We start from the raw sequence: 19135 nt of genomic DNA, 5'->3' as shown, positions 1-19135 counted from the left end.
GGTGGGGGTGGGGGGAAAGGTGGCCTCAGCAGGTGGTCTAATGCAAAGCTGCAGATGAGACTGGGGGATGGATTTGGAGGATCTTAGGGAGTGGTGAAGATCTGCAATTAGTCTACCTGCTTCCCTCTGAATGTTTTCATTGTGTAAACCTTTTCATTAAGCAGACATGTGGCTTCATATGTACTTGTTATTTGAATGACTCCATGATGTCCCCTGCACTCACTGAACAGAATGTGCTGCCCGGGAGGTATTGAAAGCAGAGGATTATGTCACTGCCTGCCTGGGCAGTCGTAGACAGTTTTTTAAATCAGTACTATGGTTTAAGGTTATCAAGGGCTTCTGTGCTTTTTTCCTCCAGATTTTTATGAAATTCCAATAGATTTTTCTCCCAGTCCCTTAGCATCTTTCTAAGGTGTGGTTTACCATTTTATATCACCCTCCTTCTTCCAGACACTGAAAGGTAGCAGTCCTCAAAATTCCACCCTAGCCCTGCTGTCCATCCTACTCAGTGCTCTTCGCCAAGGCAACATTCCTTCTGCCCAAGCCTTCCGTCACCACCTTCGTTCAGAGCCTACACTTCTTCCTGAGCTGCAGAACTGTGAAACTCACTGCCCACTTGACACTTCTACTGAGAGAATGTTCCAAAGCAAACTTAGGTCTTCTCCCTCCGCCCCAATCACACCTCGCTGTCTCCCTTCCCTCTTTGACTGGAGCCCCTTTGGACTGGTTGCTATCATATTCTCTCTCTCTCTCTCTCTCTCTCTCTCTCTCTCTCTCTCTCTCTCTCTCTCTCTCACGCACGCACGCACGCACGCACGTTACTGAATCCTACTGCTTTTTCTTTAAATATAAAAATCTTTCTGCCTTCTTCCTCTGTTGTGACCAGTGTGATGTCTACACATTGTTTACAGATTAGATTATACTAGGATATTCTCACTAATACAATAGTTTTGTACTTACACAATTCCAGATGTTAACATAATCACTTTTCTGTTATTAACATTTTCAATTTATCCATTAAACTGTATATATTACTGGGTCTCTCTGTGAAATTGAAGTATACATGTATCCATATATAAGTCATATAAACAAATACATATCTCCTAAAACAATTATCATTTTTAATTAAAAATTTTCAAAACTCTCCCAGCTTTTTAAAAGCATACGCATATACAGTATATTAGTGTTGTGTAGAGTTACTGAATTGTTCAATAACACATCCAAACTTTCTTCTCTTCGCTGTAACTTGATACTCATTCATCAAACCTTTCTTACATTTATTTCCCTTTCCTCTACTCTTCCAGGCTCTGGTAACTGCAAATCTACCCTCACCGTCTTTGTGCAGAATTCACATGTTAGTGAAGTTGTGCATTGTTTGTCTTTCCGTATCTGGCTTGTTTCACTTAGTATAAGTGTCTGTGGTCTCAGTTGCATTACCATATGTGACAAGGTTTCATCCCTTTTATTACCAAATGGTATTCTGCTTCCATGTTCCACATTTTCTTTATCCATCCCTCAGCTGATAGACACTTAGGTCCTTCTCATTTTATATTTATTGCGATAATTCTACAATAAACATGGGATACAAATCTCCCTTCTACAAAGTAATTTCATATTAAACACACACATACACACGCATATAACCTCATAAATGTGTATATCCAGTATTGTAGATTAAGCACTTTTAATTAGTTACTTCATAATTTCTCAAGAGTACTCAAAAATAAAAATATTAACATTGCCTTATTTAAGACATGTTTATGTTTAGAAAAGTTAACTTACCCAGTATCAGCTAACTACAATACTTATTACCTCACTCCATGTCAGAAACACACTCTCCTCTCTCTCTCTCCCTCTCCTTCTCTCTCTTTCACACACACACACACACACACACACACAAACACACACACACACAAACACACACACACACACACAAACACACACACACACAAACACACACACACAAACACACACACACATACACACAAACCCATCACTCCTCATTCAACCACAAAAAACATATCAAGTGCTTGTGTGTCCTAAGATGAAACTGGAAATCCGGAGCACTTCTTGAAGCCCTTTACCCTGTGATGCAAGAACCAATATCATCATTCTTTTATTTATTTGTTTTATTAAACTTTTCACCATTGGGACTTTCCTATTCTTTTTCCTCTGCTTGGCATAGTAACTGCATCCTGAGACTCCCCATCACCAACCCACTGAATGCTTTCATATGCCTTCATAAACATAGCCCTTCCCTCTGGAACATACGGTGGTACCATGAACTCTTTTTCATCACACTCATTATTACAGATATTGACCATATATGTTTGGTTTTACCTGTCTGGTTTTACTCAAAATCTATCTTATAAACTTGATTTTAAGTTCCTTTGGGAAAGAAATATAGATATGTTATTACATATTTTATCTGGGGCATCCAGTAAATGACAATTGAAGAAGCGTGTGAAAAGTAAGCTATTTGAGTACAGTTTTGAATGAATTCTACTGGGAAGATATGCTAGAAACGCAAATGTTGATCTAAATGAGAAACTGGCAGACATACCTCTGTGGTGGCATTGTGTTCCCCAAAATATTGTGTACCCTAATAAACTTATCTGGGGTCAGAGACAGAGCAGCCACATATTAAACATAGAAGTTAGGCAGTGGTAGCACACGCCTTTAATCCTAGCATTCCAGAGGCAGAAATCCCTCTGGGTCTCTGTGAGTTCAAGGCCACATTGAAAACAGCCAGACATGGTGACACACGCCTTTAATCCCAGGAAGTGAGCCTTTAATCCCAGGGAGTGATGGTAGAAGGCAGAAAGATATATAAGGCGTGAGGACCATGGACTAGAAGCATTTGGCTGATTAAGCATTTGGCTGGTTAAGCTTTTAGGTTTTGAGCAGCACAGTTCAGCTGAGAGCCATTCGGATATGAGGACACAGAGGTTTCCAGTCTGAGGAAACAAGATCAGCTGAGAAGTTGGCCAGGTGAGGAAGCTGTGGCTTGTTCTGTCTCTCTGATCTTCCAGTTCACCCCAGTACCTGGCTCAGGTTTGATTTTATTAATAAGGCTCCTTAAGATTCATGCTACATACCCCTGGCTATCACTTACTTTGTCTTTACTCTGTGGTACCTTACCTTTCTTTATTGTGTGGTACCTCACACAATGCCTGCATACAGAGGTCTTCAGTTCGTGCTTTGTGGAGGAATACCACTTCTCATGGGAGTTCTGATTTCTGCTTACCACTTAAATCTGTAGGAAGTGTCCTCTGTGGTAAATCTAGGTTAGCCAGGAGCCTCATTTACCCTGAGAGGTGACGGGTGCTTACTCAGTTCATGCTCACATCAAATATCTGACTCTATCAACTATTTAAAAGAAGAAAAGATCAAGTTGTATAAATTGTTGGCTTCCTGCTTTCTGGGAGCTCAGAAGGTACAACAATTGTAAAAATTTGATTAATGTCATATCCAAGCTTTCATTCTAACCAAGCAGGTAATAAATGCGTGTCAACTACTGCAAAAACATTTCACAGTGAGCTGAACACTGCCCTGTTCTTTGACAGACCAAAGAGCAAATGAAGAATGAAACACAAAACAAAACATGTAGATTTTGTTTTCTGTCTCATAATTTTGTTGTCCCACAGGCTGTCCCTAGTTAATCTGTATTTGAAATGTAAAATTTTTTTCTATCTCATTGATATCATTTGAATAGCTGTGTCATATTGAAAATTCTACAACATGTCATGCCACCTTTAATGATGAGTTCAAGGGGTGATGGTTGTTTTGAAGGCAAACATCTGTGGTGAAAAGTAAGAACTAAAGCTATAGCATGGTCCCACTGATGCAAAACAAGAGTTCCTGCCGAGATCAAGGCTCTACTCCAGCAATTGAAACAGGGAAGAACAGTATCTGGAACAAAGACAGGGAGGGTCACCTTCAAGACAAGACTGTGGGTAATGCTGAGAGAGACCAGTGATAGAAATTGATAAATGTAGCGTGTTTTAATCACGGGATTTCACCTCATTGTTCTTAAATATCAACAGGATAAAATAAAGAAGTGAGACTACATCAATCTGCAAAACTACACAGCAAAAAAATAAAAAAATAAAAAATAAAAAGTCAACCCTAGCAGGAAGCAGAGAGGTATATAAGGTGGGAGGACCAGGAATTAGAGCTGGTTAAGCTTTTAGGCTTTTGAGCAGCAGTTCAGCTGAGGTCCATTCAGGTGAGGACTCAGAGGCTTCCAGTTTGAGGAAACAAGATCATCTGAGAAGTTGGAGGAGGTGAGGTTAGCTGTGGCTTGTTCTGCTTCCCTGATCTTCCAGCGTTCACCCCAATACCTGGCTCTGGGTTTGTTTTTATTAATAAGACCTTTTAAGATTCATGCTACACAACCCGTGTGGTGGAAGAAGGCTGTACGTATAATAAAGGATTAATACCTTACACAAAGGACTATAGGGACTGGAGGAAAGCTGGGGGCAGTAGATGTATCTTCCCCAGGGAAGAACAGACCACATTGTTTGTCCAGTGCCAAAAGGTCAGCCTTGAAAATACACATACAGGTAACATTATATGGACTCAACAGGTTATATTTAGGAAAATAGACATATATACAAATACATATGCATGAAGTAACAATTAATAAAAAAGAGGCCATGAATTTGAAGGAGAGTGGGAAGGGAATTATGGGAGGCTTGGAGGAAGAAAAGGAAGAGATAAATGTTGTAATCAAATTATAATCTCAAAAATAAACCAAAAAATAAAGGGTTAACATCCAAAATATGTAAGGAATTCATACAATCAAACAACAAAACACTTTCTGCAAACAAAAAGTAAAATCTACAGATAACTTGATTATTGGCAAAGACAATCTAAAGACGTTTTTCTAAGAAGTCATTCCAATGGCCACCATGTGTATGGAAAGATCTTCAACATCACTAATCAAGTCAATCAACTAATCAATCAACCACAATGGCCTATCACTTCAGACCTGGGAAGGTGGCTATAAGCAATAAGTCAGAAGATAAGTGTGTGAGGTGTAGATAAAGGAGAGCATTCATAGCCTAGAGAGATGGCTCAATGATTAAGAACACATGCTGCTCTTATAGATACCCCAAGGTTCAGTTTTCAGTACTCCTGTTGAGTGGCTCACATGCACCTGGAGCTCCAGCTCCAGAGGATTTGGTGCCCTCTACTGGCCGCCACAAAAAAATTGTGAAAAGATAAAAATAGAACTATGACCCGATTCAAGATGCCAGTTACTGGAACGTATCCAAGAAGGGGTAAAAAACAGTATGTTGAAGAATTGTTTGTACTCCAAATCTCCAGAAGTTTTAGCACTTTGCATGATTAATGTAAAATAATAATTGGTTTCTTATTGCTCAAATTTTTCATAGGAGATAAAGAAGTAAAAGTCCATTCTCTGAAGAACCACGGCATGCTCTTTCTTTCTTTCCAGATAACAACTGCAACTGTGGTCAGCAATGGTGATTACCAACGTCTCTACTTTACTTTTCCATAATAAATCAGCATAACCACTGTGGTTAATATTGGTTGTTAATTTGGTAGGAACTAGGATTAACTAAGAGAAGGCTCCTGGGTGGGTCTGTAGACATTTCCAGAAAGGATTCCCTGAGAGTGGAAGACCCTCTGTCAGAGTGTATGCACCTTTCAGTGCATGACCCAGATACACAGTCATGCTGTGTGCTTGTCTGCATTGGCTTTTGTGAGGGCATCTCTCTATCCCTTGCTGCTGCTGCTGCCATTCCCGCCACCCCCGCTGCTCCCTCTGTCCTCTGATGGCCTCAGCTTCCCGCCACCCCGAGTTTTCTGCCTCTCCAGTGTACAGATGCCCATTGTTGGACTACCCAGCCCTTACCACGTAAGCCATGCTACCAAGTCTCCTTTTATAATATATATGTAGTCTATTGGTCCTGTTCCTATGGAGAATCCTACCCAATGCAGCCCTGAAGCATACACACACATACACACACACACACACACACACACACACACACACACACACACACACACACACACAGGTACATATGATGTGATCAAAACTAGACAGACACAGCTTTTTAACTAGACGGAAGCAGGAGGAAAATAATATCTAAAAACAAAAACCATCATCACATTGTGTTCTCTGGACGTTCCTAGCAGGTTGTATCTTAAAAAAAAAAAAAAGGCAAAACCATAAGATGATTTTAATTTAATCTTTATTACAGTCTTAGTAGTATAATTTTGCTTCGTGAAGAAAATAAATTATTTAAGAAAATCTACTAATTACTGGATAAGATGGGAAGGAGCTAACATGTCTGGCTCTTTCCCTGCATGCTTCTCTTCAGAACAAGCCTGACTGGATCATACAGCTCTTTTATAGTTAAACTCCTAAGGTGTAGAGAAGGTGGTAGCTGACTGACTAACATCAATCAGAAAGAAGCTGTCAGAAATAGTACAATGTGGGAGCAAATGGTTTCAACGTTCTATGTAATTATTACTTTTTAAATATTCGTGTCATTTTTCTGTGTATGAGTGTTTGGTCTGCATACACTTATGGGCAGCATGCACATGCCTGGTACCCACAAAGGTCAGAAGAGGGCATCAGATCATGCCACAGCTGGAGTTAGGGATGACTGTAAACCACTATGTGGGTGCTGGGATCCAAACCCAGGTCCTCTACAGAAACTACAAGTGATCATAACACCAAGTCATCTCTCCAGCTTCTTAAGTGATTATGATAACAGTATATCATTATAATTGTTTTATTATTGTTTTAATATCTTACCATGGTGCCTGATTCATAAATTAATTTATATGAGTATACGCTGGTTAGTTTTTGTCAGTTTGACAGAAACTAGAATTATCTAGAAAGAGAACATCTCAATTGAGGAACTGCCTTCATCGGGCTGGCTGTGAGCATATTTATGGGACATTTTCTTGATTGATTGATAAGGGCAGGCCTAGGCCATTGTGGGTGTTACTAGCCCTAGGCAAGTGGTCCTAGGTTATATAAGCTGAGAGCGCCAGTGAGCAGCATTGCTTCAGTTTCTTCCTTTAGGTTCCTGCCTTGACTTCCCTTAATGATGAAGTATGATCTGTAAACCACATAAGCCCCTTCTTCTCCAAAGTTGCTTCGGTTGGTTTTTTTTTTTTTTTTGGTTTTTCAAGACAGGGTTTCTCTGTGTAGCTTTGTGCCTTCCCTGGAACTCACTTGGCAGTCCAGGCTGGCCTCGAACTCACAGAGATCCACCTGCCTCTGCCTCCCGAGTGCTGGGATTAAAGGCGTGAGCCACCGCCGCCCGGCTGGTTGGTTTTTTTTATCATAGCAACAGAGCAAATTAAAACATATATATATATATATATACATATATATGTATATATATATATATACTGCAGCACCTTTATCACAATTTGTGTGTGTGTTTAACATTTGCTTATTTTTATTTATTCTTATATTTTTTATTCATTTTACATACCAACCACAGATTTCCCTCTCATCCCTCCTCCCGCTCCCCCCTCCTGACTTTTCTCCCCACTCCTTATCCCCTTCTCCAACAGGATAAGTTCTCCCATAGGGGGACAGCTAAGCCTGGTATATTTAGTTAAGGCAGGACCAAGCCCTTCCCCACTTTATCAGGGGTGAGCAAGGTGTCCGACCATAGGTGATAAGATCCAGAAAACCGGCTCATGCACCAGGCATAGATTCTGATCACATAGCCAGGGGCCACTCAAACAGAGCCAGCTACACAACTATTTCCTGTATGCAGAGAGTCTAGTCAGGTCCCATGCAGGTTCCACAGTTGTCAGGCTAAAGTTGGTGAGTTCCTTTGAGCTTGGATCAGTTGTCTCTGCAGATTTCCCCATCATGATCTTGACCCCCCTTGCTCTTCCCTCTCTTCGACTGGACTCCTGGAGCTCAGCCTGGTGCATGGTTGTGGATCTCTGCATCTGCTTCCATCAGTTACTGGATGAAGGCTCTATGATGACAGTTAGGGTATTCACCAATCTGATTATGAGGGTAGGCCACACAATTTTTAAGGACTCTCTTCAATGGCCTCCTATTTGAATTGTTTTCTTTTGGGGGGAGGGGGAATTCACAGAAGCCTTCAATGTCGCTCATTCTCAGTTATGAGTCTGTAGTCATTGATACTACCACAAAAAGAAGCTTGCTTGTTCATAGCTGCCTGAGGCAGCATGGATCATGAACTTCACAGGCTTTCCAGCTGTACAGACCATGGACATCAGCCTGGTCTCTGAACAAATCAGATTTCTAAGCCTCACTGTCCTTGTTAGAGGAAAACACACCCAAGGGAATGCTTAACATGGCGGTTTTCTAGTGGAAGCCACTAGTGTCCGGTGGGAAACAGAATTCATCTTTGATCATCTGGCAGCTGGCTGTCAAGAACTAAAGAAGACTTAAGGGTCTCTTCCTTGGTGAAGGTTCCTCTAAACTTAATTTCCCAAAAGTGTCCATGGCCACCTTTTACCATGGAAAAGGGCATGTCTCAATGGCTCCAGATTCTGAGTTTCTGGCATTTCCAACATCCTTTATGCAGCTGATACCAAACTTCAGATGGTTTGGCAGCTGGCTGGGTAACACATCTGTAATCCCACCACCAGACAGTGGAGGGAAGAGATGATGTTAGCTTAGGCGGTTGAGACCAGCCTTGACCATACAGTGATTTAGAAACTAAGAAAATTATTTATTTATGAACCCCCCCCAAAAAAAATGGTTTTCATGTTTACCGGAAACTGGAACAGTAGTGAGGCCATATTTCTTCTTGAAATCCAAGCCCAGATACAGCCAACTGCTCTTGTAGAACTCCACAACCTTATCGGTGGGACAAGAAGAGGACGTGATACTCTTTTTGCTCACCTTTGGCTTTTAGGTCCTCACGTAAGTCTTTTTTTTTTTTTCTCTCTCTCTCCCTTTTATAGTGAATTTTCTCCAGTATGGATGAAATGTAGAATTTACCTTTCTACCTTCTCACTATTGGTTAAATGACACCTTGGAGCAGGATGCCTTTATGAAGGAGTCTTCAAAGGAAAAATTAGGTTTGCCTTTGATCATTCATCCATTCAAGAAGGTGTGCAACATCTTCATAAATGACCACAGAAGCTGGCAATCTATATTCACTGGAGTAGGCTGGTCTTATTGTGAGGGCTAAAGTTACATTTTAAGTTTAAATTACTATGTTTAAAAGATCTGTAAAATAAAAATGCCTTTAACCTTAAGCCCCACTTGCCCAAGGATGGATAATTTCCTGGAATGCTAGGGCAATTGTTCATGTAAGAAAAAAAGCCACATGTTTTCACTTCAGTAAACAAGGTTTGTTGCCCCACCTGCACAGAGCGTGCTTGATCACAAGCAGGCATGAGGTGCCTCGGTGGAAGGTACGTAGGTAGGCAGGAATTATGTATGTCACGATGTATGCTTGCTTCTGATTGGACGAAGGTGGGAAGTGTGTAGTCTTGAGGGTTTTGCCTTTATAAGCACCTTGACTTACCTAATACAGTGCCATTCTCTGGGAAACCTGGGTACGAACCTGACCAGTGTCCATTGTCCCGGCCAGTACTAAATAAAGTTTGTTTTAATTAGACAATTGTGGATTTGGTCTTTCTGTTTGCTGATAAATGAAGTCTTCAAACAAAGCTTTGAACATCTAAGCATTATTAATGATAAAGTTTTAAGTTACTATTCTATTCTTTTATTTATATGGAAGTTATCATGAATTTTCAGATTCAAGGTGTAAGTAAGCAGAGAAAATGTGCTTTTTAGAAACTCGGATACAAACAAATTAAGAAATGAAAGTTTATTTTTTTAACTTAGTTTTGGGGGTTATAAATGTTCAGCCTTAAGGTAAACTTAAGATACTTTTATTGACAAAGAGAGAAAAGGGAAAACTCTGTGCTTTGAAGTGGAAGGGTTATATACTTGGTTACTGCCTGCAGTTTTTATGAAACAGCAAAGAGCCATAATGATATTTTTCCATTTAAAAAAGAATGCTAAGGGGCAAACAAAGCAAGAAATACAAACAATGACTCAGAAGCACCACCACCACCCTCAGTTTAACACATAGGACCAAAATGATCAATTTCCTTTTGAGAAACTACATGAGAAAGAAATTCTATAAATCATTGAATAAAAATATGTGCTTATAAATGTATAAAAGACAAAGATTTTGAATAATTTATAAGCCAAAACCACAATTGTGTCTTCGATTTTTGTGCTAAAAATAAGAGGGAAAATATCTGTTAAGACATTATCCACAGCAAATGATTCTTCGTTGTGGAAGCTCCCAATTTTTCCTTGCAAGTATGTTTCCAGATTTTCACACTGAAATCAGAGTGCTGTGCTGTGCTGAAGCAACAGAGAAATGTACCATCCTCTTTGTTGTCTGGTGCCAAAGAAACTGAAGACAAATGGCTGAGGTGCCTACTGGCATACCAAAGTGCGTGCTGGCCCCCAGGCCAGGCTCACTCAGTCCCTATGGCTCCTCTCTACTCTTGACACCCCACCTCCCTCTCCTCAACCTCTCCAGCCCTGAGGCTTCACTACTCTTCCCCCAGCTCTATTCATAACTTGTAATATGTTGTACTTGGGTTTTGTTTCCATCTAAGTGCTAATCTCCATTTTATTTATATTTTGACCCAGCTGTTGCTCAAAAGTGTGTCAATTCCCGAACTTTTAGAAAATTTCAGATACTTGTACTTTGTCTTCTAGATTCACTATGGTGGTGGTGGGGGGGGATTTTTTTTTTAATCATCTCATATTTTTAAAGGATTATTTGTGACCTAACATGATTAATTCAGAAAAGTTTTGATGGGACTTGAAAAGAAATTAAATTATACTATTGTTGGGTGTGGTGTTATTTATGTATCAGTTGAATATATTTGATCTACTATTATTCAAACCCAATTTTTTTATATTGACCTATCAGATTCTTCTATTACTGAATGTTGGATATTGAAATGTCTATTATTATTGTGTTTCTGTCTTTTTCTGTCTTCAGGGTCATCAATATTTGCTTCAAATATTTAGAAGTTCTCATATTGAGTGCATATGCATTTATAATGGCTAGACTTTTCTCACGGGTTGGTCCTTTTAGTATTATGCATTTTCTTTGTGTGACAGTTTGCTAGTCAATAGCTATTCTGCTAGATACATAGATATAGACAGATATATATAGAGATAGACAGACAGACAGATAGATAGATAGACAGACAGACAGGTAGGTAAGCAGAGACAGACAGACAGATCGATACCTTTGTTTATTCTTACTGCTTGCGCAGCAGTCCTTTTCTATCCCATCAACGCTACTTAAATAAACAGGCCAAACAGACTTTTACAAACACAACTTATCGGTGTGAAAAAACACAGTCTTAAAGCCAGCATCACAAGTAACATTAAAACAAAGAACAATTGCAAGCAGAAATATGGAGAAAGAAAGGTCCACACCCAGGATGCTAATCTATTTTCAGAGAGATGCTGAAACAATAACCAGGTAAGTGAAAGGAGAGAAGGTAAAAGCACAAAAGCTAAGAAGAAAAATCAGCCTTTGGTACTTGGTAAAACTGTGTAGCTAGAAAATCAATCTCTCCGGGAATTTACTAAGAGTCTCTGCCAATTAATCTGCACAACATCACAGCCTGGCACACACATGAGGGACAACTATAGAGGCTAAATATGGAGAAAAGATTATATTAAAATCAAGATAGATGAAGTATTTAGCAATGAACTTGTCAAAAGAAATATATATATATAAGTTCAAATATTACTAAAGAGCACAAAAGAAAGCAATTTTCAATCCATAATCCTATGTGTATTCAGATACTTCCTATTTGTAGAAGCCAGGCAGTATTTTTTATTTTTTTTTTTAATTTATATATTTATTATGTATACAGAAGAGGGCGCCAGATCTCATTACAAATGGTTGTGAGCCACCATGTGGTTGCTGGGAATTGAACTCAGGACCTCTGGAAGAGCAGTCAGTGCTCTTAACCTCTGAGCCATCTCTCCAGCCCCAGTATTTTTTAAATAATCAGTAGACATTTAAAAGAAATCAGATATATTTTAGTCAAGTAATAAATAAAGATAAATACTTAAGAAAAGTCATTTGCAGTAATGGGAATAAAATGCATAATTAAATTGAAATTTATAGATAAATTATCAGCAGCAATTTAGAGCAGCTAAATTTATTCGCTGTGTTCAGAACAGGCTAGAAATAAAAGATTCAGAGCATACAGGAAAATGACCCAAAATAAAGCCCATCAAGAATGATTTCTAAAACATGAAGATGAAATGGCAGATATAATATTAAAATAATCAGGTGTGTAAGGTATCAAAGTTTAAAGTTCAATCTAACAATTATCAGTCTTCTACAAATATCCTGCTCAACTGAAAACTAAAACATCAAAAAACATTTGTTAAAAATTAGTACATATGAGTTCTCTGTGATATTGTCAAAATAAATAGCAAAAATATATAATATGGTGTACTCTTTAAATGAGCTGGGTTCTTCAACCAAAAATAACTATAATCTTCCTGTCTTGAATAAAGCTTTCCAGGAATATTTAACAATGTAAATCATAGCACATAGTATAAAGTCACAATGGAATTCTTTGTGTTTTTTAATATATCAGAAGAGTAGAAGCAGGGAAAATGTCTAAGTGCATTTATAATAAATAGTTTAAGACCCTGAAGATACCTATCACTGAAGATATGGCAAATACATATTGAAAATTATTTACCTAAATTAACGTATCCCAATTCTACACTTTCCTAAGACATTAGAAATTCAAAGACATTCGCAAGTGTTTAAAGCATAAACCATAATAACTATCCTTATACTTGCAACTTATCAAATGATTACTGTTTAAGACTCTTAGGCTACATTTAATACACATTAATTATATTATTAAATAATTATAAATTAAATAATAATATTTAATACACATTAATTATATATATTTATGTATTATATATATACATTCAAATATGTCTAAAAATGAAGCCTTAAAACTTTTAAACATGGGGTATGATTTTTTTTACTTGTATTCTTCTTACACGAGAATTATATTAACACGGATCTACATTATGTGCCAATATCTGTTCTAAACATGAAGAGATCATTCCTGAGAAGGCTGAAACTTTCTTAAGAGCCTCCTCAGAATAAAACACTTAGAAGGTGGCTGTGCCAAGAACTGAAAAGGAGAGACTGAGTTAAGTAATATGCCACCTGATTATAATTTCTATACCTGTGAGCTGTCATGAGTTGGAGTAATAAAACACTGTTCACTTACTTTACAACAAAACGTAGAACTCTCTTTTTGGCAGGCTGTTGTGTTTTGACTCTGCGCTTTCTTTGCAGATGGACGTCCACTGGCTCCTTTGAAGGGTGGTCACAGGCATCAAGAGAGGGGAAGAAGAGCTTGGAGAGGGTATTGGCGACTCTCCACCCAATGTACTTAGAGAAAACTTCTTCTCCTAGGTTCGGTGCGACTTTTGTGCTGTACCTCGTAAAAGGGTCAATGGGGTCGTTTAATTCAGCCTGTTGAAAGGAAAAAGGAGGAGTCTGAATATGATTGAAAGAAAAATCTAAGTAATTTAATAAAAGATAAAGAGTATGCTCATTTCCTTTGACTAACAGTGCCTTCTGTCTATTAAATAAACCATAGGGCCAGTGAAAGGGCTCAATGGGTAAAGGTTCTTGACTCCAACCCTGATGACCTGAGTTTGATCCACAGGACCCATATAGTGGAAGGAGAGAACAGACTTCTACAAGCTGTCCTCTGACTTTCACAAACACACCTTTGCGTGCGCACACACACACACACACACACACACAATAAATAAAGTAATTAAAATTTTGTAAAAATAACCTTTGCAATAAAAAGGTTTCCACCAATTTTTAAAAAGAGAACAAAGCAATATAAAGTAAAAAGAACAATTGTATATTACTTCACAGGTAATTTTTTAATGTAATGATAAAATTAACATTTTAAATATGATGCAGTTGACATACAAGAGTTCCATAAGCACAAACACTTGAAGTTTTTAATGAAATTTTCTTTACTCTGCTTGTACCTTAAAACCCCAGTAAAGTGAATAAAACATTTCTATAGAATGGATTTTTAAATCAAAAGAAATGTAGAAACAACAGCTTTGCATTTAGCTACAGTTGAAAATGTTTTAGGATTTTTATTCATCATTTTTTATTTTACTTCACAGATGCACAAAACATGAAAATTATTGTGCTGGCTACATTTATGTCAACTTGACACAAACTGTCGCCATCTGAGAGCAGGGAACCTCAACTAACAAATTCCTTCACAACATATGGCTGTAGGCAAGCCTGTAGAGCATTTTCTTAAGGCCATCCCTAGCCTGGTGGTCCTAGGTTCTATAAGAAAGCAGGCTGAGCAAGTCATGAGGAGCAAGTCAGTAAGCAGCACCCCTCCATGGCCTCTGCATCAGCTTCTGCCTCCAGGTTCCTGCCCTGTTTGAGTTCCTGTCCTGACTTCCTTCAGAGATGAACAGTGATACAGATGCGTAATCAGAATAAACCCTTTCCTCCCCAACTTGCTTTTTGGTCCCAGTGTTTCATTGAAGCAATAGAAACCCCAACTAAGACAACTATGCATATTAATCAGGTATCATGTTATATTTCAAAGAATGTAGATTCTAATCAATGTTGTATGCCGAAACCATGACACAGTGGGAAAATTCTGAAACATTTCAGGAATTCTTTTCAAAACGAGATATTGTTTGAAATCACCAATATATATATTCAATACTAAGACTAACTCTAAATACTTTTGAAATATTCAGAGGCTTATTTTCTTTGGCTTGACTCAGTAATAGCAAATAGAGATTTAGTAAAATCTCACATGTTTTATATTTTGCAGGTGTTCATATTATAAGTTGGGTGCTGTTTATTTTTATGTAGTTTAAATTTTTATTTAATAGTGCTGGTCTTCGCAGAGCTCTTTACCATTTTAGATGCCTGGAGTGCCTGTTATAACGTTTATAGGGGTGGTTGAGCTGAGCAGACACTTTTGTCAAGAGAGTACCTCCCTAGCAAGCATGAGGACTGATTTTTAATCCCCAGGACCCACGCAAAAAATAATTTTCCCTTTGTAATGAACTGCGGTGAATACAGGGACTCCTGGATATTCAAGTGTTGAGAATACATGACAGTTGAGAGCCCAGCCCTGAAAAGGCCATTTGGATCATCTTCTTGACGGGTCAGGGAACATTGTGAAAGAGAGGGCAGAAAGAATTTAAGAGTTAAAAGCTAAGGGAAGGATCCACAAACTACTATGTACTCAGCATGACACAGCCATCACAATAACGATCTTACAGTTTTCGTTGCCTGCATAGACCTGCACAAGACTGGTGTGTCATTAGTCTGTGATGGATGGGGAGTTGCTGGACATAGGAGGGAAATAAAAGAGCGTATGATTGAGAACAGCCTGAATGTGTCATGTACATATATGAAATTGCCAAAGGAAAAAATCTACAAAAATATTTTTGAAGTTTAAATTTAAAAACTCCCACAAGTCTACTGTACAAATGAACTATTATGAACATATTGAATTGCTGATCTAAGATTTTATTTCATGTATATGTGAGCATAAATAAATATGCTTTGTGTGTTTAAAAAAAGAACAGGAAATTTTGGTTGTAAAGGAAGAGTAACCTCAAAAGATCTATTTGCGGCATGGTAATTACAGTTGATAATTGTGTCATATTTTGTTAAAAAATGCTGAGAGGAGATTTTAAGTGGTCTGCAACCAAAATGTTAACCACGGGAGGCATGTTAGTTGGCTTGATTTAGTTATTCCACAGTATATATAAATTTCAATGAACTGTATTTTACTTAAAAGTATATTCAATTTTACCAACTAAAAAATGAAATTAAGCCAGGCGGTGGTGGCGTGTGTCTTTAATCCCAGCACTCGGGAGGCAGAGCCAGGCAGATATCTGTGAGTTCAAGGACAGCCTGGTCTACAAAGTGAGATCCAGGACAGGTACCAAAAACTACACAGAGAAACCCTATCTTGAAAAGAAGCAAAAAAAAAAAAAAAATGAAATGAAATGTTAATAAGTGACATCATCAAAGCAGGGAATCTTATTGTGCTGTTTCAGGAAAAAAAGAACTTTATCATTAAAGTTCTCATTAAAATATATCCACTCTTAAAGCATTTAAGTCCAATTATATCTAGATACTGTAATCAGTATACAGTTATGTTCAGACTATTTACAGCTGAGCTGAATCGGCTGCCTACTAACGGGAAATCCTGGACAGAGCATGCAGTCTGAGACAGGAAGTCAAACTGCATCTGACACACAGTAGCTGCTGTGATGTGAAACACAAGATTCCACAGGGCCGTTGCATCTAGCTTGAATTCCAGAGTACTAGCACCTAAGCTTTGAACTACATTTTGTTTAGTCGGTGATTCTTATCTGAGTTTTTTCTGAAGGATTCCAGAGCCTTTGCAAAACTTAGTCATGAGAGGATCTGGCAAACAGGAGGTCTCTTGACTGAGAACTGCTTAGGCAAATGGTTCCTTCAAACAACTCCAGATAAGAGGTTTTGGCATATGGAAATTGGTTTGCTAAAGGTGGTTTTTTTTTTGTTTTTGTTTTGTTTTGTTTTTTGTTTTTTGTTTTTGTTTTTGTTTTGTTTTGTTTTTTTGGTGTGTGTGTGTGTGTGTGTGTGTGTGTGTGTGTGTGTGTGTGTGTGTGTGAAACAATAAAAAGAGTGTTTTCCAAAGCCACGAGCATTCTATCCATCCAAGGCTGGACCTCCCTGCTGCAGAGAGCCTAAAATTCATCTTTGAGAGACCCTTTTTTCTTCAACAGACCCATGCAAAAGAGACACCAACAGTGATGTTCAGGTCATTATTTAACACTTCGGAGTCTAAGGCTTCCTCTGTAAGATGTCAGTCACACCTGGACTGTGTCTTCAACTTACCACCTGTCTTAATTCTCATTAGAAAAGACACTTTAAAGTATATAGTAACATACACTAGAGCACACATGTAAGACTTTACCATGAGCATACAAACTACTAGGATAGAATAAATGAATAAAGGAATGAACTAGTATCCAGACCAGCAAAAAGAATGTCTTCTCATAACATCATGTATGGAAAAACACATTGTTATAGAAGGCTGCATTACTCTAAACCTACAGTTTTGATGCTGTTTCATCATGTCTCATTTGACTGTCCCTCACTTTCCTCTATTCATGGTAGGACTGGATATAGATTAAGATGTCAGCAGCCTTATCAAGATGAAGGCATTCCTTCATCTTTCCTCTGGTACCCTTGTCAGAAGCTCAGGAAAATCCCACCCTTCATTGATGATCAAGGACTCCTCATATCTCAATCAAACAAATACTTTTCCTTATTTATAAAACCCCTCCACCCAAATAGACTTCCTACCTTCTTCTCTAGGGTCTAGCCTGGTGACTGTCTTTGACCTCGTCATCCATGCCTTCTCTCCAACCTGCCACATCTAACTCAGGTACCACATAAAGTGCCTCTGTATAGTCTCACCATGCCTACGTGTACTGCAGCCACCATCTATGCTTCTGCCAGGACTCATCCTTTGGACCCTACCTGCCACTACCCACAGGTTTCTTCTGCTGTTTCCATCCTTTCTACCCAGTCAGACGTGGCACCTCTTCTCCAGTGACTAGTCCACTGAGTTTCCATGACTATGCAAAAAAAAAAAAAAAATTAAGGCTGAGACCAAGCAGGCAAAAAGCAAAACCTTCTTTTTTCCATCTCCTTTATATAAACAAACACTGGAAAATGTGGCCCAGATTTAAGGTGGGTCCTCTCACCTCAAATGATCCAATAAAGAAATATCCCTCCCAGGTGTGCCCAGTTGCTTGGGTTTTTAGCTAATTCCAAATGTGGTCAAGTTGACAACCAAGAACAGCCATCAAAATGCCTATCCAATGACATGATTTATACATTAGAGATCCCAAAAATTCTATATCAGAAAACTTGTAGAAATGATGAATAAATACAAAATTAACTTGTGTAAATCAAGAGCTTTTCTATATACCAACAAATACACAGAGGAGAAGATTATGGACATACTCCCAGTCACAATGGCCTCAAAGAAAATAAAATATATAAAAATAAATCTAACCAAGAAAATGAAGAACCTCTACAATGAAAACTTTAAACTTCTGAATAAAAAGACAGAAAAAAAAACACTAGACATTGGAATGAGAGCCCATGTTCATGGATTGATGGAATTAATATTGTTTAAAATAATCATTTTACCAAAGTTATTTACAGATTCAATGCAATCCCGATTGAAATCCCCATCTCATGCATCACATAAATAGAAAAAAAATCCTAAAATTCATGTGAAATCACAAAAGACTCCATAGAACCAAAACAAACCAGAGCAATGATGAAGGGATTACCATCCAAGATCTTAGGATATACCATAGAGACATAGTAATGGAAACAAGGTGTTCCACGTTGATCAAAGACCTAAGACTGAAACTGCTAGAAGAAAACATAGGCAAGACCCTCCAAGATACAGTTGTAGGAAAGGACTTTCTGAATTAGACTCCATTTGTCCCTGAATTAAGGACAACATTTGACAAGCAGGACTTCATAAAAACTAAAAAGCTTTTGCACAACTAAAGAAACAATAAAATCAGTGAGAGGAAGCCCACAGAATGGGCGAGAATCTTTGCCAGCTCTACACCTGACAGAGGAATGATCTCCAGCCACTAAGGAAATCAGTGTGGAGAATTAACAGAATGCTTAAAATAAATCTCCCCTATGAACCTACTATACCACTCTTTGCCATATGCCCAAAGGACTCAACATCATATTCCACAGGTCCTTGTTCATTCATATTCATGGCTGCTCTATTCACAATAGCCAAGAAATGGAAACAATATAAATGTCCTACAACCAATGAATGGATAATGAAAATGTGGTACATACACACTGTGGATACTATTCAGTTGTAAGAAAACAATGAGGCACTCTCTACCTGAGAACCTGCTGGCCACACCAGCCTGAGATTCTCCTTCCTGTCCTCCATTGCCATTCCCCACTATCATCCCCAGCCCTGGAGCAGACCATCT

At 38.4% G+C, this 19135-nt stretch overlaps 1 protein-coding gene across 2 annotated transcripts in view; it reads right to left on the bottom strand.

Annotated features, from left to right (window-relative positions):
• Positions 1 to 19135, bottom strand: part of Tmem232 (transmembrane protein 232) — a 277182-nt gene that overhangs the window by 108858 nt on the left and 149189 nt on the right. For both annotated transcript variants that reach the window (XM_052750220.1, XM_052750222.1), the window contains exon 12: positions 13309 to 13556. In XM_052750220.1, the coding sequence (XP_052606180.1) occupies positions 13309 to 13556 (248 nt within the window). The remainder of the gene's footprint in view (positions 1 to 13308; positions 13557 to 19135) is intronic.

The sequence above is a fragment of the Peromyscus californicus genome, unplaced genomic scaffold, assembly GCF_007827085.1.
Source record: "Peromyscus californicus insignis strain IS unplaced genomic scaffold, ASM782708v3 Scaffold_21__1_contigs__length_65335640, whole genome shotgun sequence".
Taxonomy (NCBI): Eukaryota; Metazoa; Chordata; class Mammalia; order Rodentia; family Cricetidae; genus Peromyscus; species Peromyscus californicus.
Note: the sequence above shows the minus strand (reverse complement) of the source record. Positions and strands in the feature narration are given on the sequence as shown.